The 26379-nt window shown below is 43.1% G+C and overlaps 1 protein-coding gene across 6 annotated transcripts; it reads right to left on the reverse strand.

Annotated features, from left to right (window-relative positions):
- Positions 1-1395: 1395 nt before the first annotated feature.
- Positions 1396-26379, reverse strand: LOC125021332 (tripartite motif-containing protein 3-like). 6 transcript variants are annotated; one of them, XM_047607351.1, is made up of 17 exons: positions 16723-16942; positions 11582-11757; positions 9852-9981; positions 9139-9548; positions 8792-8972; positions 8586-8687; positions 8348-8446; positions 7854-8006; positions 7398-7776; positions 6975-7078; positions 6713-6880; positions 6456-6624; positions 5184-5254; positions 4959-5099; positions 4718-4871; positions 2028-2069; positions 1396-1765 (listed from the first exon to the last, which is right to left on the reverse strand). In XM_047607351.1, exons 2-15 carry the CDS (start codon positions 11725-11727, stop codon positions 4719-4721), a joined length of 2406 nt encoding a protein of 801 aa, XP_047463307.1. In that variant the 5' UTR covers positions 11728-11757; positions 16723-16942; the 3' UTR covers positions 1396-1765; positions 2028-2069; position 4718. The 6 variants fall into 6 exon arrangements, with proteins under 6 accessions (XP_047463307.1, XP_047463308.1, XP_047463306.1 ...); XM_047607352.1 differs by adding an exon at positions 5915-5956 and having other exon boundaries at positions 1396-4871; positions 9139-9290; positions 9438-9548; positions 16723-16934; XM_047607350.1 differs by having other exon boundaries at positions 1396-2069.

Raw genomic sequence — 26379 nt, forward strand, 5'->3', positions numbered from 1 at the left:
TATTTTTACGTAGATTAAATGACCTGAATGAAAGTGAATGAAATAGTAAAACAGAAAATGCTGTAATAAAACGTAGTAAGAACATTTATTTTGGAATTAATCGTTGTTTTTTATACAAAATGACCTTAAATCATATTACTGCTCAACATATATTTAAAAAAATCATCATGTTATTTTTTATTTTTTATGATATTCTATTTTATAACATAAGGCCTGACAGATCATTGGTTAGGGTGTGACATGTGCACCAGGAGCTCTGCATTTTCAAAACAGCTGGTAGCTCAGCACTCATGTTTAATGGGAGTAAGTGAGGTAAACTTCTGGTGGTATTAAAGTAGATATTTGACAAGTTTTAGTTAGAAAAGGGTTATAGCTGGCTTTCAAAGAAATTTAATTCATACGTACAACATATGTACAAACACTCATCTTTCTGTGTTAAAGCACATTATTGCACCATATTAATCATTCATCTGAATATAATATATATTTATTTCTCTCTCTATTTCTTTTATATTTGTTCATATGCAAATTTTGTAAATTTATTGCTTATACTATTTTATTTTTACAGTTGTTTATTTTATTTTTTGTTAATTATTTTATTAGTATATAAATTATTTTAAATTTTTCGTTAAAGCATCTTCTTCTGTCTTTCTTTTTAACTGGTTGTTTTTATGTGCAATAAGCTACTGTATAGTTTTTGTTTATGTCCCCAATGGTGGACATCGGGACTTATTACATCTGTTTTTATTTAAAATTCAGTGTCACAGGTGACAGTGACTACGCAGCGTTCTCCCTCGTGATCCAATTTGGGCTAATAATGACATGTAGGTTTAGAAGATGATATGTTTGTACTTTTTCCACATTAGGGATGAATCTTGGTGTAAAAAAAGAGGGAAGAGTTATTTTTTATGAATGCATCAGTTAAAGTTGATGTACGCACACTTTCATTCAAGTTGTCCATTAAGTCAGTGATTAGTTAATAATGTCACACTATCATGTAACATGTCCCAGGACGTTGTCTATTGCTCTTGGGATTCAGGGAAGCTGGGAGTTGGAGGAAATAGAGTACTATGAATACTATGAATACATCAGTTTATGCCATAATTAAAAAAAAAACTTTTACTGGGTCTCAGAACGATATATGGATTAATTTTAATTGAGTTTGCATGGTTCTGTCAAACTAAAGTGTATAAGCATTTACAGCAATTTATTTAACGAGGCTTGTAATGGAGAGACTCAGAAGCTACAGCTAACTTCTTAATGAGGCAGCAAAGCAGCGAGAGAGGAAACGCATAAAAACAAACATAACGTTTTGTAAAAATCATAAATATTCAGCCAACTGAAAAACAATATACTGTAAAAAAAAAAAAAAAAAAAAAAAAAACTGCAAGCCAGTTTGTGGTGTCGTTCTTTAATTTACAGTCATACCTTTTTCCGTGACAACACAAATGTAGTGATTACGTCTTGCAGGTGTGGCCTCTGGTAGTATACAACTGTACACACAAATAGTTTAATGCGTGTTTTATTTATTCTTTTTAATGTGCTCCGGTTATTTCACACAGATATGTCAGTGACAGTTAAAGGCAGAGACCTAATAGTAAAACCGTAGTAACACGGGAATCCAGTTAATGGAGGAACACAGTCTGTCATCCCACGGACGTTCTTCCAGTAATAATGCAGATGGAAAGACGGCGTGAATTAGAGATCCGTTGTTGGAGACACACAGTTTTTGTGGAAACATTTAGTTTTTGTCACTGTGTATTAGCTGGTGTTGTGTTCCACACACACGCACAGACAAAAAAAAAAAAAAAAAAAAACAAGCTTCAAAACACTGAACTAGAGAAAATGAATGCAAATACTGGAAAATATATGATGAAAGTGCTCGTCAGCTACGACAGGAATATGATAATATACAGTACACTTCCTGATTATGTTAAAAGAACTATACATAGAGGCATATATTACTCTTGCAAACTATACAACTCTTATAATATATGTATTTTGTGCAGTGTTCAACGACAACTTACATCAATACGCTGGCAGCGGCAGAAGGAAAAGTTACTGTTCAACTGAAGGAGGAGAGCGAAAGAAAAGAAACTTTCAGTGCTGTGGGTCACAACGATGTTTGGCAAAGAGGACATACAGTTCAAATGCACCAATTAGAAAAATAATTTGTAGAACAAATTATGTAGAAAAAGAAACTTAGAAATAAATTAAATCCTTTGAAAAAAAATAATAATAATAAGATACAGCAAATAATGTGTATACAAGTTACTGTAGTTCCACTACTTGGCATGACCTTGATTCTGTTTAAGTGCTGGAATAAGTAGGCTATGTAGTGACACCCGATCCATATATACACCTGAATATGCATATGTACAATTACTTAAGGTATAGAATGAATAGACAAAAGTGCAAGAACCAGTGGGGTCAGATATGAGACGTTTTGGTTAGTAAGAGATGGACCAGTTCGAAGTGTTCAGACGACTGGTTTTGATGTTATCTTGTGCTTCTTCGAACAACCTGCGTACAGGTTCATACTCATCTTCTGGCTCCAGAGAAAAGGTTAAATTTGTTAAAAAAAAAATCTACACGTAGGGATTGTGTCAGTCTGATGAGTTGCAGAATGAGATTCAGAAACTTTTCCTTTTAAGCATCTGATGTGTTTACAGCTAAAAACTGCAAGGCGATGACACAACATTATTATTGGCGCACACTGACATGTGCCTGCGTTTAAAGGGATACGCCACCCCTATGTGAAATTAAGTCACTCACTGTATTCCCTAGAGTTGGATAGAAAATAGAAAGGAAAAAAAAAAAACGTTTTTAATTGCTCCAGTCCAGGCATTGTGATAATCCAGCAGCACATGTGTTAGCTTTAGCTTAGCATAAACTTTGTAATGTAGTGTTGCCAATTAGCCAGTTGTTTGCAATAGTCCTAAATAAACTCAAATTTCCTCTCGGCGCCTGAAAACCAGTCACGCTGGTGTGTTGATGGGAGTTGGGGGTTTTCAGGTGCTGCGCGGTGTCTTTGTGCCTGGCAGAATATATTTGCCCTCTGCAATTCCTTCCTGTTTACTGCAGTAACATTTGAACTTGATGTGAATGTACAGGTCACAAGAAGTAATTAGGAACATTTCACTTTTGCGAATGACTGACAACACAACATTACAACACCTATGCTAACCTAAAGCTAACAGTCGCTCCGCCTGATTAGGACGATGCCTGAGCCGTTTTAAAAACACCTTTTCTCACTTATCCAACTCTGGGGAATACGGCAAGTGACTACATTTCACATAGGAGTGGCATATCTCTTTAAGGAAATGCCTGAGCATTAATAATTCTACCACAAAACATCCTGTTCTCATCAAGAGAGGGTCTAAAAATAACCCATGCTCCCGTGTCCCGATTGGTTTGCTGGTTACTGGGAGTGTTGCCCATCTACATTGCCCAGAAAATTGCAGTGTATCACCATCTTAAGAATGATGAGACGTGGACTCTCTATTTCACTCCCTTATCTCTTCCATTTTCCCACAAACTATTTGCCCGCCTTCTTCCAGCAAATCATTCCCTCGTCGCTGTGCTTTAAACTCTCACTCATTTGCACCCCTCTCCATGGTTAGAACTCTCCTCCACCACAAGTGCCCCCCAGGGGCGTCCTGCCCCATCTACCTGCATCGTCTTAGATTCACCTCTAATATGCCATCAAACTCTGAGTCTAACCACCAAAGTATTACCTTACACATTCATGTTTCCTCAATAAATGTCGTAAATAAATAAATCTCTCCTTATTGATATGAGGTAATACCATGGTGACCAAGCCTATAGCCTACTAACGGATGTCAATATCTGCCTTATGACAAAATGAGAAATGACTCATTGAGTTGCTGCTAGTGTCACCTCTACCATCACATATCTGGCTATGAATGCAGGATACTAAAACTGTTGGCCAGTTGGTTTAGAGACTGCTGGTGTTGCAAACTGGACATTTCCTACTGCTGCAGCTTCGCATTAAAACCATTTCAATAGCAAAAGCGCGTGTTGAGTTTTTTGTTTTCCCGGAGCAGTTACAGCAAATGCAATGTTTAGTAAGCTTAGCACTTAACGCTACCGCTCTCTCGCTCATTACAATGCATTTACAAATTTTCTTTTTGTAACGTTTTGACAGCGAGGATCTCGTGTGATGCAAGAAGAAGGAGCAGCCACAGTGAGCCGTTACATGAAGAGCTGCAGTTGCACCGCGTCCTGCTGTTCACAAACTCGCATTAAATGTGACGATACAAAAAGGCCAATTATTGCTGAAATGACTGAAATAACAATAGTTTGTTCAGCTGCCCCCAGGATTCTGGGATCTGTAGTGTCGAACGACCTTTGCTGTAATCACATAAATGTTTGAGATTGCTGCTTTGAGAGAGTTCTGTTTGTTGGCATTATTTTCGCTGAGAGAGAGAACTGGTTTTGAAATAACATTTGGGACAATTAGCTTATTTTGGCTTTTAGAAAATATTATAATTACACATTTTAGTTTTTTTATATGAATGTTTTAGTAGTTTCTTGATATTAGAACTTCTAATGTACAGACAGAATGATAAGGAAGTTACTTTTGCCATGTGACCTCTGGAAATTGTGCAGCCACGTCGCAGCTCTATGTCTACAAGCAGTATGTGTCATTATTTATTCTTTTTTTTTTAACCAGTAGTTGGTGACGATCCCTCACTTTACTGCAGATATCTGTAAACTTTGAAGCAGTGATTGCCAGAGTCTGCAACGGCCACGTGTCCATCGGAGGTGAGGGCAAGGCCCTGGGGGCCGTACAGGGGGTCCGCGGACGTGTTAATGTACGATAAGAAGGATCCTGTGCTGTCGAACACCTGATAAAAAAACAGAAAGGTTTAGACGCTGATTTTTTTTAAACACGATCGCGTTCCAACATTTACAGGTTTGAGCAGCCCCCTCACCTGTATTCTGCTGTTACCCCAGTCAGCTACGATGATGTTTCCATTGGTGTCCACTGCCACGCCAGTCGGAGCGTTGAACTGCCCGTTGCCTTCTCCGTGAGAGCCGAATTTGAATAAAAACTCCCCGTCTGCACTGTAAACCTAAAAACAGGACGCGATTAAGTTCTCTCTGCATCTTCACGTGCGCTAAGAGTGGCGGCTTCAGTGTGTCCTCGTCTGTCTTACCTTCACCGAGTGATTGTGAAAATCGGTCACTATGATTTCATTCTTGTTGTTCACGGCCACAAAGTGCGGACCTGGGAAAAGACGAAAGAGTCGGGTTACTACGGAGTTAGTTGCAGTTGGATTAGCTGAATCCTTGATTTAGTTTTCTCGTTAGTTAGTAGTCTGTTTGGACATGATTTTCAATGAGTTATACGCCTAAAACTGCAATTATAGAAACTTAGTTTAATCAGAGAGGTTGGTATTCTGATTTGACTTGTTTGTTTTTTGCATGAAGTTTTCCTAATTTTATAACAGTGCTAAAAGGCTCAAGCTGAGAATCAATGCCATCCTCACTTGAAAATGTTAGTGCATGCTCTGTCTAATCACAGCATATGCTGTTGGCCTGGGTAGTTATTTTTTGTAATCCATGGTTCAGCTCTGTGGAGTCTAACACTGATATAGCAAACAGGGACCGGCAGTTAGCTTTGTAACAATTAAATTGAAGAAGTGAAAATCATTCACACAATGATATTGTCGTAGTTATTTCACACCAAAATCACAATGACAAAATGCTCATTACTGCAAATAATAAAATGGCATCTACTCTTATCTCTGATCATTATTGGTTGGGCATGGATTGGTCCAACAATCAGAGTTGTCGGGAGGTCAGACACATCATCAGGGGCTTGGGTTAGACGGAGGGCACTGCACTGTGGGATTAAGGTTGCAGCAAGGCCACACTTAGTACTTACTGAAAACCGAGCCAGATTTATTTATGTTTGGGCCAAGTTTGTCTGAATCGGAAAACAGGAGGAAGAACAGGAAGAAAGAAAGAAAGAAAAAAAATAAATAGGTTGTCAGAGGAACAGCAAAGGCAGAAGAAAATAGAGCCGGCTGGTCAGCGCAGATGCATCCGGGGGTCGGAGGTGACGTCGCATCTCCTGGCTTTACGTCTAATAAGTATATACAGGCTTATGTTGTAAAACAGAGTGTAGTATGCAATGTTAGGTGGAGACCAACATTCAGAAAATACAATGAGACCACATGCCTGTCTGTCTGTGTGCTGTTTGCTTTCCAAACACTGTGATTAGACAATAAGTGCTTTTTCTTAGACAGAATTGAAAGCCAAAAATAATCTGTGGCGGAACATTTTCAAAATAATTCTGTCATTCCGTTTCAAATAATATGAACAGCTGCAACATGGTGTCGGCATATTTTTTGGTAAATGTGCAAAATATCAGGACATCGTGAAAAAGAAGACATTGCCTGTATGCCCCCCGGCCTCCTTCTCACCTGCAAACTGCCTGTCAGATGTCCCCCTGCCTCCAAACTTGGTCACGAGCTTCCCATTGGATTGAAAGATGAACACACAGCAGGCCTTGTTGTCCACAGTGATGATGTGTCCGTTCTTATCCACGGCAACACCTTTGGGACCCATGAGCCGACCTGCACCGATCTTATTCTGTGACAGAGGAGAGGAGATGACAGCTGCAGCGGGATGTTTTTTTTCCCAGGCGGTTTCAAAAACCAGTTTGGGTCCGAGATCTCACCTTAAACTTGCCGTCGGAGGAGAATATGCTGACCCATCGGTTGTCGTAGTCGGCCACCACGATGTCACCGTTCATGTCCACGGTGACCCCCGTCGGCCTTTGCAGCTGCCCCGGTGACCGGCCTCTGACCCCAAAGCGCATCTTGAACTGGCCGTCATTGGAGAACACCTGCAACCAGAAACACTTAGACTCACTTCCCTCGTGACCACAGTGACGCACGTGGTTGCAGTTACATGCGTCCTCCTCTGTGTGTCCGTCTCACCTGTATGCACTGGTTGTTGCTGTCAGCCACCACTACTCTGCCGTTACTGGAGGCAGAGATTCCTTGCAGGTTTGTGAACTCCCCTTTTTCTCTTCCCCGGGAACCTGACAGTTCATGGAGAGACAATTACACACTCATTAAGTCTAATATTAGTCTGTATTTCCTCTAAATGCACATAACAGTAATTTTAGATTTTTCCAGGCAAATGTAGCTTTTGACCTATTCCAGTGCAGTTATTAAATTAACCTGCACAATGATTACTTTGTCATTTATTTGTGGATGTTGCATGGCTTTTCCTGGCAGTTAAAAAACATGTTTTTAATAAAGCAACCATCAAATTCTCATCGTTCCTGGTTATTAACAGGATAAAACATTTTAGTTTCCTCAATCAATGACCTAAGTGTACACGGTCGTTTTTCTTACCGACTCTGTAGATGAGCTCATCCTCAATGGGGTTCTCCTTCTTCTTGGTCGTGCTGTACATGCTGGAAGGCCGCCGCACCGCCTTCTGCCGTATGTGGCCCCCAGTCCCGCTGGGGGACTTCACCCTCCTCTTCACGTCATCCGGAGACGGCGGGACGTCCGACGGCTTGACCGCCCGCAGGCGGAACGGGCTGCCCCGTATCGGCTGCCCGTACAGCAGCAGGGCGAACGAGTACTCTCCCTCGGAGCGTAACGTGTAGCCCACCTCGTACGTTCCGTTCTTATTGTCCGTTATCTCGGCCTCTGCGGCGCGGCCGCCGTCCGCAGACGTTATCTCTGCTCTCAAAACCGCGTTTCCCGTCCGGACCAGCTCCCCATCCTGCAGATAAGGTTCAGTGAATCAATTTCAAACAAGGCAAAGCTGTTGCATTTAGGTTCACGCTACAAACACAGTACTTTGTCCTTTGTCGTCACAGTAATGGTGTGGTGTTGCCCCGTTGCTGCGTGGCGGAGGCCCTCTCCCGTGGCGACGGAGGTGTGGGCCACAGCTGCTGTGGTGAGAAGAACGCCCAGGTTCTGGATGGAGCGCCGCAGACCTTCGGTCTCCACCTGGAGCAGACATAAGATATGAAGAATTTCCCACTGCAGAATCCCTTGGTGCTTTCTGAAATGTCTTGTTATTTTTTTTTCAGGAAACAGGCACAGGAGTAGGACAAAGCATTGTAAGTGCCAGAAATAGAACAGGATGCTCATGTTGGTCTGTTTCCGTTTGGTCTGTTTATATAGCAATCACTCTCAAATAGAAGGTTAAATCTCCCTGCATTTTAGATCCTTGTGCGCACACAAACAGATGTACAGATTGAATATAGACAGTATGACAATGAGGAAGTATCAGTCAGACCTTCACAGTGAAAACAGAGTCCAGATGAATCGTTTAAATCAGAACACACCTGACAGTTGAGGTGCGCATTCTGATGTGGCTTCTCCGGGAAGTCGTGCCTGGCCAGCGCTGTCACCCGCTCACTCATCTGCTTCTGGACTAGCAGTACCTACACTTGCAGGGGGACAAGAGATTAATTTTTCCACTTGTCTCCATCGCACTGCACCATCGGATTTGATGGCCGCCTCCCAAATGGGCTGCGGCTTGTTTGTTAGCTCGCTAATACGAATTAGAATTTGGCAGCCCACCTCGGTGGCACTCCCGTGGCTGAGAGCCTGCTCTGTGAAGCTGCAGCTGCTCTGGATGTGTTCCTTCCCCTGGAGAAGAGATGAAAGCTGGGCCTGTAGGACCTGCTCTCAAGAAAGGGGGTGAAGACACAGAAAAGACACGGGTTTGCGTGACGTACATCGAAGCTGAGAGAAAGCTGGTGAGGGAGAAGGCGAGAGAAAATCACCTTCTGCTTCGTGCTGCAGATGTTCTCCAGGTCTGTGATGAGGGCCGTCTTGCGCTGGTGCAGCGCCCGCTCCAGCTCTTCAAACGTACTGGTGATCTCCGCCACCGCCTCCGTCTTCCTTTCATTCAGCTGTCGAGAAATCTCGCTCACCAGCTCGATGGCCACTGTGAGCTGAGGGAGCCTGCAAGATGACCCCGATATAAAGTATTCATCGTGTATTAGATTCCTAGTACACACCAGGCGAAACGCAGCACGTAACACCTACAGCAGGATCTGGGTCAACTGCTCGCGCTCCCAAACACACCCAACGTGAAAGAGGCGCACTGAAGGCTTTGCTAACGCCCCACCTGCTGCGTATGGCGTCCAGCTGCGTCTTCAGCGCAGCCTTGTGCTGCTCGACAACGTCCCGCAGAGGGACGGTCACATGCTCCCGGTGCTCGCCCTCTGTGCAGTCCAGACACATGGCCGTCTCACATGACTCGCAGTAGAACTCCATGACCTGCAGAGGGAGACAAACTGTGTCATTCTGAGCCTCACTGGGAAAACAGGATTCAGTTTCTTTTACACTAATTGCTCCAAACTTAAGAGGCAGGGCAGTTTTTTTGAGATGTGATGACCCACAAAAAAAGGAAGGGGGGGTTCTTGCCTTTCCCTCGTGGTTTGGGCAACAGAGGGGCTTCCCTGCAGCCGCAGCACTGACCGACTCTAACACGCTGCAGGCTTCTGGCCGCGAGCACTCGGGGTCTCGTTGAAGGACCTGTTCCGAAACACCACACAATTAATCAAGCGCTATTTATCACTGAGAGCGGGCGTCTGTTTTCCTATGCTCATTATTTGACCTTTATCCCTCTCAGCAGCCTCAGCCTTCGTTACAGTCACTCCCTGTGTCCTCGTGTTAAACTTGATCGTCACCACTACATGCCTGAGGTAAGCTTAACTATCTTAAACTCAAAACAACGTCCTCCTTTCCTCTCACAAAAAGAGATCATAACTGTTTTATTTCTGTGTCTAGTGCATTTGTTTTTTGTTTTTTTTAATATAAAGGTACTGATAATCCCACCTCCATGAGATTAGTGATGAAGAAGTTGTTCTGTAGAGCGCCGACTCCCTTCTCTGGAAGGATGGACGTCTGCCGACACACTGGACACGAAAGCGTCAGAGACTCTGGGGGAATGTAGTTCTGGAGACAACTGGAGGGAGCGAGCCGACAAATAAAGAAAGCCATATTTATCAATACAGAAGGAGTGCAACAGTACTACCTGTCCCAACAAATAGTGAGAATCTGAGTCAATACATGGAGCGCAGCCTCAGGGGACACCGCGTGCACCTCTTCTAGGAGCAACTGAATCTCTGGCACAGTGGTCTACCTAACAGGGATGCAGAGAGGTGACGCACTTTGTCGAGAACAGGCTCCTGCTCTTGATGTGTTTGTTTGTACAAAAAGGGGAGTTTTGAATTCTGGCTGTGCCTCAGGCTGGCAGGAGTCCCACATCCATGCCACCCGCCCCTGAAGGCTGAGGATGTTCTGCAGGCCTTAGTTGCCCTTGGTTAGCAATCAATACCAATAACCCACTCAGCAAATTTCAGCTGCAATATGCTGATTACGCCGCACTCCGGGACTGCAGTCGAGCTGACATCCGGCAGGTGACGTGCGGTTGTTTTTTTTATTTTGCCTCTGCGATTTGTGGTTAAGACGGTTCATTAAAAGCCCAAGATAGATAGAGAGAAGACATACTTTGTAAGTAAGTATGTCTGGCAGTTTCTTGAACATAATACTGTTGCAAAAAAATAGTTCTTGGTAAACTACAGTTTACTGAGAGCAAGTGAGAGCCTGAACAGCAGCTTAACCTATGTAACACTCAGTCAAAACCACCACCTGAAAACTGGATAAATGACTTTTGCATTGTCAAACAAATAACAAGCCATGGTGACAATGTAGGGCCACAATTAATGCTTTTTCTTGTATTGGTGTCATTACTCATAGCAATATAACAGCGCAGGGCACACAATTAATAACAGCACACAATATTAGGAAGCAGTTGTGCCCTAAGTTCAAATATTCAATGACAAGAACATAATCAAGGGAATAAGGGGGAAAACTTAAAAGAGATGCAATAACCCAGCTGGAGTTTGCACCGCACCCTAACGCCCCCTGAAAATACGCAAACATTAAAACATCTGTTGGGCAACATCATCGCGCACAGCTCCAGACAGAAATCTGTTCACCTCAGCAGGACTCCAGATCACATGTCATCAAGTTAAACCGCTGGCTTAAACCCCGGTGATCAAATGCCCCTCGCGCTGCATGGAAAAGGGATTTATCTCGCACTGTGTGGCAATTCGAAACTGCCCCATAAATATTTGTCAGATCATGGGTTTAAACCAGTTTGAAACATAATCCTGTTGGGTTTTTTTTTGTTTTTTTCTGTCTGCACCTAACGACAAGCCCCATTTTTGTTCTCTATCTTCCCACCTTGACCGGCGACAAATTTTCTAAAGAGCCTCCTCTGCTCGGCGAGAGCTGTCATAGCCGCTGTAATTGTGTCTCCCGACAATGGGCCTTTTCTCAGAATGCGATCCTTGAAGGTCTCGAGGAATGCACTTATCCAAGTGGAGCCAATGGCAAGAAGTGCTCTGAGCTGTTTAATTTGTGTGCAGGGATAGATGAGCTTAGTCTGTTATTAGAGGATGTGTAGAGATGCGAGCAGTACTAACAGGTCAGGCTTGAGTGAAAGGCAGTGACGATTTTTGGAAGTTTCCATTAATACAAAGAGCACAGATCTCAGTTACCTTTCACAGAAGGTGTGCAGACAAGGCAGGACCTTGGGGTTTCGGTAGTGATCCAGACAGATGCTGCAGACCAGGAACTGTTTGTCTATCTGACGCACTACAGGGCTGGGGCTCCCAGCCTCGCGTTTTGCCATGGCAGAGGACATTTAAAGCCACGGACAATGACAGCAGTGCACCTGCAAAAAAAGACAAGGGGTGAAAATATGAAATTTGCCTTTGGAAAAACGCTCCCATGCACGCTCAGGCTTTTCAGCTGAGTGTCATTTCCTCGGCCCGCTAACGCTCAGCAAATTTCCCACAGGAGGTACCAGGAACGACCGTTAACAAAGCTGTTTAATACCTCGATCGGCACAAAAACGTGCCCATTGTTTTGCTGCTGTTTCTAGGTTAATACCAGACAAATGAAATCTGAATGAGGGCCGAGAGAGGCAAGCTTGTAGCCTTGTGGGCATGCACAGCAGGTGTAGACAAACAGGTAAGTCCATGTACCAGGCTTTTCACTCAAATGTCAGTTACCAAAAATAAAAAGGCAAAGAATTGGAAGAAATGAAAGGCTTTGTAACCAAACAATAAGCGCACTCTGGTATCAATGAAGGGATTTTTATTACAAATCCACGATATCAATGGCATCAATGGAGGCTGCGCTACCCGCAAAAGTGCACAAAAACATGCTAAAAATACATGAAGAATGGGACCTGTTTTGACAGTTCCACCTACACTTAAACTTCACACACACACACGCACGCACACACGTGAGCGATAACGGAATGTGCTGAGGAATGACTACAGCATGTTTCTTTGCATTTGTACAAGCCCGTGTACACACATTTCCATTAGTGGGACACTTTGTTTTGGGTGACACTGCTTTCTACCACAGATACAAATGAGCTCTAGACTTAAAGATGTGCCTTTGACTGACACAGAATTGAACACAATAACGACACTGGTATCAGTACATTCACTCATGTTTGAATTATTTTGATAATCTATACATACACTGATCAGCCACAACATTAACACCACTGGCAGGAGAAGGAACTATCATTGATAGTTGACAATCTAATGACTTTTGAACCTGACATTTGTTTGGATGTTACTTAGACATGTACCAACCACCCATAGACCAGACCAGACACCCCCACCCCACAGTAATGCTACTCCATGATGGCACACACACAAAAGCGGTTTAGGAACAACTAAAAAATAACATGAAAAACAGCACAAGGTGTTGACCTGGCCTCCAAATTCACTAGATCCCAAGCATCTGCGGGATGATTCACAGAGGCCCCTCCTCTCAACCCATAAGAACCAAAGTGACCATATATGGATCAGAGGGAGCACCCATACAGATGTTAGGCTTGATATCTGCCTAATTTTGAGATTATCTTCGGAGGGTGATAATTTTGGAACGTGAGTCAATAGATATTTTGGAGCCAGCGCCTAGCAACCATCACTGTTACTCCACTTCAAAGTGCTTCTGCACTGGCGTCACTTTTCAAACCTAGTGGCTTCTTCTTCTTCTTCATATACAGTCCATGAGGAAAAGTCTTATTTAAACCAATTTAGTTGTACTATACATATCATGTTAACTAACTAAAAATTCTCCATGTTTGGTTCTACACATTTATTGTAAACCGCAGTGAGGTTTACAGTAATGAGGCAAAACTCAGTGAGGTGACCAGAACAGAGGACTCCTGTGCATTGTATAATCCATTATGGAAATACAGCCGCAAGGTATGGCTATTCTGCCTAGCAACACCAAGCAGTGCTGCCTCCACATGGCCCACTTCCATATTCATCATGTGGCGAAAATAATTACAGCAGGAAATATGCTACAGAGGCATGTTCTCATCACTTCGCCCCCTATTGTGTAAATTAAATGAGAAGATCAGGTGTGTGTGTACATCTTGTACAAATGTGATATTAAGTTCTGCTTCAACAACACACATTTGTCAGATTTCTTAATTTTATTTTATTTTTTATTTTTTGCTTGGCTTGACCTGTTGGTTAAATCGGGACCTTAATTAAATGCTTTGTACGCGTCATTTTTATTTCTTTGTTGCTAACTGGTTCCAGCAGTGCAGTTCAGCCACAATTTCTCAGTAGGTCAGTGCATGTATTATTCACGTATCAGACACAGACATGCACTCATATGCCCATGCTGATGTAGTGAGCAGACAGCAGTGCGCATCCCAAACAAACGTGCGTTTCACGATATACAGTAGTAGTTACACAAAGTCAACCAAAAGGACACACACACACGCAGCATGCGCGCACAAACACACACTGAAACACCCTGACAGCCATCATCCCCCACCAGGCTGCACATCTGTCGCTGCTGGATCTAATACAGTTTTCAATCCCTTGCGTCCCATCTTTGCTCACGTCCTATTGTCAGTCGTTGCCCACTGCATGACACACACACACGCATGCACACACGCACACACTTAAGAGCCAGGATGTATTTTTCCAGTCTTTGCAAAGAGGATCCAGTGACAAACAGTCTGTACACAGGGAGGGTAAAGGTCACATCTAAAGCTGTCAACCATGAGAACGACAGTCACATCCACACTCTGTTTAGGTAAACCTCACAGGAATTATTAGTGGTAAGTAGCTTATGTTTTGTCTGAATCTAAATATTGATTGTTCTCTACAAGTCCTGCTCTTTAAACCGGCTCTTCAAGAGTACCCAGTTACGTATTTTGGAGTCGCATGAAAAGAAGCTTGAGCGTCTCACCACAGATTGTAGAATTAAGGAGGGATCAACCACAGGGTGTACTATGATCTTTTGTGCCGTTCTCACATTTCTCTGTCATTCTCTTTCTGCACTAGTGCGCACCGATACTAACATCATCGGCAATGACGTTTCGTCTAAATTTAGACACGTGTATTAGCGGGCAGGAGGGAAAGCGGTGACACTGAAACTAAAATAAGATCACTGGTCTTAGGACTGACGGAGACTGTGGTGGCTGGTGTCCATTTTCATACGGCTCGGTTTGAAAAAACATTTTTCTTCTCTCCTTAATAAATCCCCTCCAAACAATGAGGTGTATAAATATAGTATGAAGTTCCACAGTGCAGTGTCAGTCATAGAGTCAGTCAACAATTTTAGCTTAAATCATAGGTCTTCAACAGGGGGTTTGTGTTCCCTAGGGGGTCCACAGGGTGCTGCATAGGGGGCGCAAAATATTTGGTTGATTAGACATTTATATACATATATATATATATATATATTTTTTTTTTTTCTTTCCCCCACAAATTTAAAGAGATTCTGTTCCCAGGTGAAATCCCATGTATGTATGTACTTTTATGTTTACAGCAGTTGCACATGTTTGAAATTTAAAAAATGAATAATTTGAACCTATGCAATATTTAAATAGTTTAATAATGAATGCAAAATGATGATAATAATGTTATGTAATAATTGTAATATATGTAATATGTAATAATTTGTGTCAACAGCACTAGGCCGAGTTTAATACAGAACACATACACACATATAGTAGGTAGGGGTTGGTCCCTACTAAATCTCTCCCTCAATTTAGGGTCCTTGACCTGAAAAACGGTGAAGACCACAGAGTCAAAATAACAGCTTCAGAATAATTTTGACGGAACCCTGATGGGTAACAGAGCGTCTCATCTCCCACTACCACTAGATGCCCCAGATGCCTGCTCTGGCATGAATACATGAGATAATCAGGCATGATAACCCATGAGAAGTGTGCCTTTGCACATGGGCTGCTAGCTAGCTACAACAGGAAGCTTGCTCGGTATTCCAAGACAGGACAAGAGGAAGTTTACAGAGGAAACTAAGAACAGAAGCGGTGAATAAAGCAAAGCAAGACACTGAACATGAAGAAATGCCACACTGACAAAATAAAAAGCCTGCAAGGCAGACTCCAAGCTGTCCTACTTTCTGATGGACTAGTTAGCAGTTTTAGCTTGTATGATGTGTTCTGTGCTGCGGCTTGTTGTTTGGCAGTGTTAGCAATGTTATCAAAGTAGTTTTAGTTCATAAGCCAAGTCAGGCCATTTTGACGGTCCCAAAAAATACCAATTCTTACATAAAGGGGCTTTCAAATTACATAACATTTGAACTTACGTGCATAAAAGTAATTTTGTATTTATTGTCCACCTTCATGGATACACAGCACAACAACAAACACACGTGACCGTCCCGTTATTCACGGACAAGAGTGGAAACTCACATTCAGAGTTCCATGAATTTGGCAGTTTTGACACATTTGATGTCTTCAGCTATGCCCACTTAAGCTCCTAAGTAGGCCATGACGCTTAGTTTTGAAGCTCCAAAGTAACCATGACCAGTTAACTGACAGGCTTGAAGTGACTGAAGGAATGCAGATTTAGAATTGAGGCGGCTCCGCAGTTAAAGGCAGCGGGATGAGATAAAGCCAAGCCCAGGGAGGAGTGCAGGAATCTTCCAAATAAAAAAAATTAAAAAAAGATGTATGAGAGGACACAGCACTCAGAGAGCTGTCGACTAATGCCATAAACATGAAATGTGTTATAATTCTCCACCACACAAACAGTAATAACAGCGGTAATGTTGCTGATGACCTTCGCCTGAGTAAATCCTCAAACTCTGAGGATTACAGTATTTTCATGTGCAACTAATTGTTTGTGTGTGTGTGTGTGCGACCAGCATGTTTGTGTGTAACTAACACCCCGTGAAGTTAATGCACAATGCTTCTATTCACCGCTGGCTTAACAGAATACAAAAGTGATTCTGTCATTGTCTCATTCAGAGCTGAAACCTCTGCTTTTTATAATAGGATCCTCACACTTTATGTATATACTCCAGCACGCATGTAGCAAATGACATGACGGGGGGTTAAAAGGCTGTAGGCAAGACAGGAAATGAAACGTCTTCTTCCCCCGTTCTACGACACAGCAGAGGAACAAAGGACAGAGAGGCCGATGGCTGAACAGTAAAAGTATTATTCCCTCTGCTCCCCGCTCACTGTGATGCACTTGCACAGCACCGACGAATATCTGCTGGCAGTCTGTCCAAACACACAAACACAGGAGCCGCTCCGGTTAGGTGACAGCTGAGCTGGTGTTGTTAAGTCACACATGCACACAAGCAAACAAACACAAGAGCTGACAGAGAGGCCACCTACTGTCATCGGAGAGGAGCGCGCCAGTCTAGAAGGCTTCATGGCAGCTCTGTGCTCAGTCATTTGTAGCGGTGAAGAAAAAGCAGCACACGCCCTGACTCACGCATTCAGGCTCCCCTCAGCCTCGCCGACCACTCTTCCTTTTTCCTTTTCCCTCTCTTGCTTGCCCTTTTTCCACATAACACACACACACACACACACGCTGTAAAAGGCTGAAGAGGGATGACAACAGAGGGTGGGACTGTAAATTGAAAGTCCCTCCTACTGTCAGTGCTGTTTACAAGCATGAGCTGACTGGATATCCTCCTACTGCGGCACTCTGATTGGCTGGGAAACCTAAACTACAAGAGGGGACGACGGATTGCATCATAGGCCAACAATTTGTGCTGGCCCGAGGGAGCGAGAGGTGGAGATTGAAGCAGACCAAAACTGTCAAGGCAAAAAAATCTTAACTCCAGGAACGCACCACACTTTAGACTGCTGAGTAGCATTTTCATTTGTGCAACACCGTGCACACTGTCACAACCGGAGACAGGTTTAGGTTGGAAGAAATCATCAAAATATTTGGATCACCGATCGTTAGTTCCAGTTGTGAAGGAATACATCATCTCTTGGCCAGCCATGCACACATGTTCAGATGCACTGCTGGAAAACAGGCAGTTATGTAAGTCATGATGTCACCTTTTAAAAAAAACCTGAGAGGAGAATGTGGAACATATGTTTCTTATAAGTCTAGCACTGCACTATCAAATTACACGAGAGCAGGAATACTGAAAAGGTGATTATCGTAACGGAAATTTTAGGTCAGATATCTTTCAAATGGAATATTCTCGCACTCTAGAGATTAAACGCCCAGTGGTCAGAGTATAATCCGGAGCAAGAGGTGGCGATACTCTGATAAAAAAAAAAAAAAAAAGAACCCATCAAACTACAGTTAATCTGCACGGGTTAAGTCCAGTCGTTCCTCCTCCCACGCACACCTTCCCAAAATCCCATCATCCTAAACTCACAGGCCAGACTGCTGCTGTGGGTGCGACAGGAAGTAGGGGATAAGAAGATGACATATGAGTAGGTTTATGCAGGGAATTTATTTTCTCACACATAATCAGAGATGGTTTCACACACTTTTTTTCCCCCACATATGCTAAACTCTTTAAAATCCTAATCAATTTGACTGATGCTTTGCAAACTAAATCCACTCCCAAAGACTAATTGCTTGCTTATATGTGCCCCATATGTCAGACAGAGTGGCTATCTGACGTGATCAATACGCCAAATGCAGCGCTGCGCTGAGGGAAGTGTTAAGAAAAACACCGCCGCCATCCCTGTAGTGGGAGCACTCGACAGCATTATTGGTTTACCGCGGCGGTTTCTGCTGAAACAACAGTTTTATCATAATACATGGCTCCCGAATGTGGGGGAGATTAATCCCCCCCAAAACAGGAATATAAGAGAATATGGATCAGAAAATAAAGAGCACTTGTTCCATACATACATAGTCTCTATACCAGTCTCAGCTACTGATTTACATCCTTCAGAAGAGATAGTGTCTTCGTACTCAGGATTTAGATCCATGGTAATCTGCTACTTCTCCCGGGAATCAGTTTGCAAAATTACCTGCGACATGGGGGGCGGCCAGGGTCACTAAATAAATTTAATGTCATTTTAACTGACTCGTGACCCTCTGCTCTATGCTGCAAAAAGTTATTGTTTTTCTTTTGTCAGCAGTTCTGTTGACCGTGTTAATTATGCTGCTGTCTTTCCTGTTTGGCCAGAACGCTCTCATGAGTTATTTTAGGTCAAAAAAAAGTTATAAATTTTCAGAATTTGTCTTTTAATGCGAAAAAAATAAAATAAAAATAACAATAAGGATGTTTTATGTGGTTATCTGAGCAGAAAGCGTCGGGACGCAGAGGTTAACTCTGTGTCTGCGTAACATCAACAACCACAAGAGGCTGTTCTGCCCCAGGGTGAGCAAAAGGAGGAACAATAAGAGCAATGGCCATAATGGTGGAGATATTCTCTGGGAAATACAAAAACAAAATCCACACCCACTTCGGGGACTCAGAAAAGAATTTCCATTTTCACGTAGCTGTCATGTCATATTTTATATCTGTAGGCCTCTGGTGTTACATTTTTAGTGTGCACCTTGCAGAACTCGCGCACAGTGAGAAATAATGCGACGAGGCTTGAGGGTGCTGCTGTACTTGCTCGCAGCCAGTAATGTGCCTTGCCCTCGGTGCAGGACACCTGATACCTTGTTGTTTTTTGCCTGATCTTGTGTTTTCATATGTTCCCCTTGCAGGAAGTAGTATCAACCAACCTCTGCCTTTGCCGTGTTCTTGATACCTCCTAATGGAAAAGCACTTTTCGAAGGATGGATGGGAAGGCGGCAAAGGGACACACAGAAACCGTGGGCTATATAGTGTACATTCACGCATGCACGTTGAATAACTAACGCTCTTGCGTAACAGAGCCTGGTCTTGGGGACTACGATGATGCCGCTAGAGTTTGACAACTTTGACTTGACACCATCCCTCACAAACACACACAGATGCGCACAAACACACGCGGAGCCAGCTGTTCCAGTCTGAGTCATACTATAGCCCACTTCCCCTTTTTCCTCCAAAGATGCTCAGATTACACCGAACGCAAACAAAAACGCACACCCAACTCTCAGATTTGCTGTCGATAGAACGGCACGCACAGGCTCGCCTGCGCAGCGCTCATTAGTATGCCCAGCGAGCCTCCGTTCTCCTGCGCAGTCCAGTCGTAAGCCTCCACATACATATATTTCTATATATAGAGCTATCAGCTCTCATCCCTTTCACATCACTGGCAGGCACGTGCTCTGCATGGTGCACACGCTGTGAAATAGCGCTGGGATCCTCAGATGACCAGCATCGAAACGCTGAGAAGGATCCGCATGCTAAACATTTTCCAGACCTCTCCAGTTATACTTAATGAACATATCCTGTGCCTTAGATTTATTTGTGCAAGCTCTTGCTCACGCACTCATGTTTACTATGGAATTAACGTCCCGAAGCACATTCTCCATATCTCCAGGGTTACTGCACGGCTCTTGCCGCTTGTCAGCATGTGAGACTACGTGCAAATTTAAGAATGAAGAGGCAAGATGGAGCAGGTTGACCTGCACAATGCTGGCACAGTTGACCAAATAATTATCAGCACCATTCTGCTCTTCTTTCTAAATTGGATGCAGATACTGTAAATGCGCATATTATCGCAAGAGAGGCTTGTTGTCGGCAGCTCATAGTAAACACGTCATCAATCACTTGATTGAAGGTTGAAAGGAAAATACTGTGGCTGCTTTTTAAAATGTGGTGGCAGCCAGGCAGCTGTCGTTACACCACAGCCGGCCTAGGGGAATGCAGGTGCGTGAGTGTAAACGGTGTGATGAGTGTTCTCCCTTACACAAAGACATTAACTCTGACTCGTCTTGTAAAATTAATGTTAGACAGACGGACTGAATGAAGAATGAAGACACATTTCATGTAATGATAGTTTTAAAGAGTCCAAATTAAACATTTCACCATGCGATACGGTTCCAGTCAAAGAATTAGTCTACTAATTAGTCTCAGGAATAAAGAGTCAGCAATGAGATGACACAAAAAGGGGGAAAAAAGCAGGACTAATTAAAGATAGGAACAGCGGGAATATTCACAGATGAAGTGACAAAGCAAGAGAGGAAATGCATTAACTAAATGTACATGGGGCTAAAATTAATAGCAGAGCAGGGAAGTAACCGCACGTGCAGTAAACAAACGGGGACAGGAAGTAATATAACAGACGCGAGATCAGTCCAAGATGAAACTTAAATGCAACAAAACCCAAAACAGTAACCGACTTTACTTGGTGTTGGTGAGTTAAACAAAATGTGAAATTATCATGTTTACCACAGAAAACCGCTGTAAAATCACTGGAAGCTACAGCTTCAACTAAGTGCAGAAGTGTAGATGTGCTGTAATGGACTATGTAAATGGATACTATTTAAATTCCTTACAGTCATTTAACCTCCCTTCTCTTGCAAACAGCGCTTCATGAAGAGGTTCTTGACATAAATAACATCACCAGGAGGTGTCAGAACAGCAGTTTAACCTTGCCGAGCTTCAAGAAACAGATACAGTACACGAGCAGCTCTGTTAGGAAGACAGAGCCTATGTTCACATCCCTTAAAGTATGTGAACGCTCTCCCGCTGATACTGGAACTAGTTCGGAAATAAAAAGGGCAATTTGCTTCACTTCCGCTTTGATCGTAATTATCACCCTCACATAAATCCACACGGCATTAACATTCATTAGTCTTGCATAATTTTAATTTCACAGAGCGTGAAGAATAACAGAATGTGGGCATTAAGAACAGACTATAATTCACAATTTTCTGATACAAACATTACACACATTTTCTCCCCAGTCTTCTTTACTCTACGCGACCCTCTTTCACTTTCCCAGCAGAGAGGATTATTTCAGTGAAAGAGGAGCATGTGCCACAGGGTAGAGGAGCTGAGCCTGAAATAATTTGCTTCTTTAAATAACTGAGGGAATAGACGCTCTGAGCTAAATATATACGAACGTAAACAGCTAGTTTCATCTTAATAGAGCCAGATTTCAGGTGGTTCATCAAACCCTGCATGTCACTCTGCGGGGGTATTTATTTTTGGATGTTTGTTATCATGTGGGAGCTTTTGGAGAGAAAGGAAAAGTAAAGAAAAATGCTTATGTAAGAGCCTAATATCCAGAAAACAGAACACCAATTGTAAAAGCTACGAGTGTGAAAGAGATATATTCATTCCAAAATCAAAGCAGACGTCATGGGAAAACTCTGATATTGAATGTGCATTAAGCATATCTAAGAGGGGGGAAATCATTTACTTAAGGGGATTAGAAATTCCGACATATGTTCGTTATGGTGATAGGTCAGCAGATTTATGATTTGGTAGCTCTTTGAGTGTGGAGAGCTGGAATTGTAAGCTAAGGCACACTCCTGGTGGACACAACAACACAAAGTCAAATATAATGTGGGCTAGTCCGACAAGGCCTCAAAATAAACACAGAGTTGAATTGACACCTTTCAGAACCCAACATAAAAACAATAGTCCCCATTCAGTAGGATTCACAGATGTAAATTTCCTTAATAAGCATTCCAACCACTCATTCGTGATGCCGCTTGTATGCTCGTAGTCTGTCTGCTTGTAACACGGTAAGACAGAGAAACAGGAAGTGCTGTCCGCTGACTAACATGTTACACACATTTATCTTGTGTAGTCCCCCCGGCAAGCATGATGTAGCGCGTGACGAATGTCAAGTGGGACCTCCTTTTCGATGTCCACACTCTGCAGCCGGAACCGTCTGACATAAGCGCAACTAAAATTATCAGCTGGTCCGATCTGAGCCAGGCTCCCCGGGAATGTGTCACAGGAACCGCCTGTATCAACACATTAATACGGGGCTTACACTTCAGCACGCAAGCGCATATAAACACAGACAGGTGTCCAGTGATGTCAGTGGAAAAAAGTATAAAGGAAAGGCCGACAGGTCGTCATACACAGACGCTGTCAGGATTTAGTTAAAGCAGGGGTCTTTCTTCAGGCCAAGGACCCCAAGCTGATGGAGAGATTAAGTAGGGACCCCCTACCTACTATATGTGTTATATATTAAACTCGGCCTAGTTCTATTTCTAAATATACATTATTATTATCATTTTGCATTCAATATAAAGCTATCCTTCATCCCTTTACTAAAACATGTTGAATTAATGTTTATTTAAAGAAATTTAAATTTGTGGGGGAAAAAAAACTATATAAAAATGTCTAATCAACCAAAGATTTGGCGACCCCCCTGGAGTGCCTCCATGGACACCCATAGGGGTCACGGACTCCCTGTTGAAGACCTGCGAGTTAAAGGGATCAATCATAATCGATGGTGGCAGGATGTATTATTTTTTCTTTATTGATCAATGGTTTGGTTTTACAATTCATCCAAAATGGTTATGTTAGACATTTTCTTACCTTTTAACCTCGTGTATTTCTAAATGTTGCAACCTTAAATGCAGGACTGCATTAGATATGCTTTGACATAAGAAAAGCCTATTTGCAAAACTACAAACCTTTTCCCAACTGTGATAAGATCAACAGCGCAAGGCATTTTGATTTTACACTGTCTAATTTAAATAATTTCTAGTCATTTAGAGCAGAAGATAGCTGGAAACACTTTTCTGTAAACTAATGTTAACTGTGAAAGTAAGAAAATAAATCAAATAATGTGATGCTACTTGAAGTTCGCTGCGCAGATTTGTTTCAGGTGGGGGCACTGAAAACCCACCACGCTGCCTCTGCCACAAGCAATGACCCGCCTTGCCTAATGATAAGCACTTTTGCATACATTTCAGTATCTATATCTGGCAGCATGCGTCCTTGAAGAAGTAATGAACCCACACATGACGGTTCAATCGTTATTATCAAGACAATGCACACAACATCAATACTTACAGTAATTATTTACATTTCGGCAAATGGCCAATCGATTCTTCATTAGCAGTCATATTGGACAATATGCTCTTACACCTCCACTCAGACTGAAAATCAGCAATACCACTTGATGTGGTGCTTTTTGAATCCTTAGATTATGGTTTGTAATAACACAGCCATCAACACACACATTTCTGTATTAATGTAAAGCTCACGATTGCAAGTCTCAATTGCAAGATAATTTATATACACATAAAACTGAAGTGAATAATGTCGGCAAACAATGGGATAAAAAATGACCAAAGTTAGAGCTAAATGACAGATTTACTCCCTGATGTTACATAAATTACTCAAGAACTCTCGCAATATGGTCAGTACTACTAATGAGACCCCCCTGAGGGACCCGTCTAAGTATATCCAACATGACATGACTGCATCTCTCAGCTCAGTCACTAAGCTTTCATTATGTGACTCGTAAAATAAATAAGGTTGAAGTGCCCACAGCTGAAGCAGAAACATGCAAGCACATATTAGTTCCACGTATAAATACTGTGCATTTGTGTACATTTAAGTAAACACGAGTGAACTCCACGAGTAAATAAATGACATTGCAGCAGATTGTTCCTCCAGAGTCTAGTATGACCAGTTAGTCAATTATATTCAAACGTTCAACTTTAATGCCATATTCTGGTTCTGAATGGAGAAAAAAAAACACAACCCACACCATTACAAATAACTCAGCAGTAATTAACGTTGGCGTCAGTGGACAAACTAACCAACTTATGCCGAAAGTGATAGCTGAGTTTTGAACAGTATTAAGAAAGGCGGAGTTGTAAGCTTGGGAAAGTCTATTAAATTAGAGTGAAACACAAATTATTGGGGCCTCATTAGCATCACTGCTTTTACTACAAAGGGTGATGGCAATTACGCTAACCAGATTCTCGCAGAATCCCTAGCTGAGGCTGTTACATCTTCAACTCAAAGACATTCTTCAGACAAAATGTAAAAGTTAGAACTAATTTGAGCTGTGCTCATTCAATTGTCAAGGCGCAAATTAGTAGAAGACCGTTCTCTTTTCACTGATGGGCTGATATTATGTCATCTCATATTCTACCACCGCTTATCCTCCCTAGGGTCGTGGGGGTTGCTGGAGCCTGGAGCCCAGCTGTCATCGGGCGAGAGGCGGGGTACACTCTGGACAGGTTGCCAGCCTATCGCAGGGCTAACACAGAGACAAACAACCATTCACACTCTCACCTATGGGCAATTTAGAATCACCAATGAACCTAGCAAACACGTCTTTGGAGGGTGGGAGGAAACTGGAGTACCTGGAGAAAACCCACGCAGACACAGGGCGGACATGCAAACGTCACCCAGAAAGGCGCGAACCAGATTCGAACCTGGACCTTCTTTCTGGGGAGGCATCAGTGATAACCACATATCAAAACAGCATTAATCATTTACGCAAACTTCCACTCAGACTCAAACATCAGTTTGGCAGTGGAGACTGGAAGAGGATATCTGTTGCTGGTGCCCATGGCAACACAATCACTTTAGAGCCGATCGGGTCTGCAGGGAAGACGGGGAAGGCAGCACATTTTAACGCATGCATGGGACAAAGCTGTCCTTTTAGCCATTGTGGCTGATGCTGTGATATTCATGATGTAAGATGCGAGGTCCGAAGGGCGAGGCACAGATCTCGGTTCTCTTGTTCATTCACAGCGAAGCAGAACTTAGGTGTATGTTTCATAACAAGGAAGTCCAGTTGGATGGGCACAGATTAATACGTCAAACATCTGTATTTGTGAACACGCTGTTAGTAGATACCTGATTCCCTGAGAGCATTCATCTGACACTGATAATCTGGGCATGGCCACAGCGCCCAGCTACTACAGCATCACCACATCAAAGGTGAATATGACAGCTACAGCACAAATGAGGCTGAAAGTCCAGTCGTTACAGTACTGGGGACCATTCATCGTGCTTTCACGGTTGAGTTTACTTTGCTCCTCGCTTGACTCTCGCCCCTCCCATGCGGCTCCGGTGACATTCCTCCCATGCCAGCTGGACATTCCAGTCTCCACTTCCCCCACATCAGAGGCTCCACCGGATCACTATTCAAACCTTTATGAAAATGTCCATCATTTCAGTTCTTCTGCACGTAGGTGTAAGAGAAGGCATCTGATGCACTCACTCAACCTGACGTGCTTTTCATGGCATCCGCTTGAGGACAAAGTCAGGTTCTTCTCACATCACCATCTAATGCATCTTGGTTTAGAAGTTCAGAACAGGATCATCGTGAGGTACGTGCAAAGGATGAGGTCTGAACCTCCTTGTTTACCTCGCATTTAATCCAAGCAAACTTTTCAGCAACTAAGAGAAATCAATCCCGCTTTAACACAACCCAACGACTCTCGTGTATCTGACAGGTTAGAGAGACCTCAATCCATGCAATCTCAAATTGCAAAAAACAAAAGCAAAAGGTGGCTCAAGGTTGTCATCCGACCCCAGATAAACCATCCTTTTCATTATGCAATACATGGGTGCATGCTGACTGCAAAGAAACAGTTTTCCATACAAATTTTCATTAAGCTGCCGCATTATAATTTTGAAACTGCACTCACGCCTGGATATCACCTAGATCACTGCACCTCATCTCACCACTCGTCTGCAATCACAGTCAGGTCAGCCTAGCGCAAGGCGTCTTACAAATTGAACCTGGAAATATATTCAGGTTATGCTGCACAGAGCCCATCCCAGGCCATCAAGTGGCCTGCAGCATTATCTTGCACACAGGCAACACAGGGTGTGTGCATCTACCGGCGGGAGGTAGGAGAGAGTGATGGAGAGGACGTGAGAGGAGGAAAGGCTTGCACCCTCTGCCAAAGGGGGGCGAGGAAGGAGTTGAGCGAATGAGCGCTGGCACAGAGCGGGGATGGCGTGAAACAGGGAGGATGTGAGCGAGTGTCGAAAGGAAAGGTTTACTTACAGCGGGTTCCTGACAGATGAGAGAGAGGTACGGGGAAGTTTCAGCGCGCTCTCCTCAAGAGGGAGCGATATCCGTCCACAAAACCTGACATTCCCAAAGCAAATAGCACCTCACACAGAGAGTCAGTGGAGACAGACAGGAACAGGGTGTGTGTCTGTGTGTGTGTGTGTGATCTGGCTTTAA

This window comes from Mugil cephalus, chromosome 15 (assembly GCF_022458985.1).
Source record: "Mugil cephalus isolate CIBA_MC_2020 chromosome 15, CIBA_Mcephalus_1.1, whole genome shotgun sequence".
NCBI lineage: Eukaryota > Metazoa > Chordata > Actinopteri > Mugiliformes > Mugilidae > Mugil > Mugil cephalus.

Coding starts and splice junctions, on each gene's coding strand:
- LOC125021332 (XM_047607349.1), bottom strand. CDS start 11,727: ATGTCCTCTGCCATGGCAAAACGCGAGGCTGGGAGCCCCAGCCCTGTA. Junction 9,982..11,581: donor CTGCACACCTTCTGTGAAAG/GTAACTGAGATC, acceptor CGCTCCCTCCAG/TTGTCTCCAGAACTACATTC. Junction 8,973..9,138: donor CTGGACGCCATACGCAGCAG/GTGGGGCGTTAG, acceptor GTCATCTTGCAG/GCTCCCTCAGCTCACAGTGG.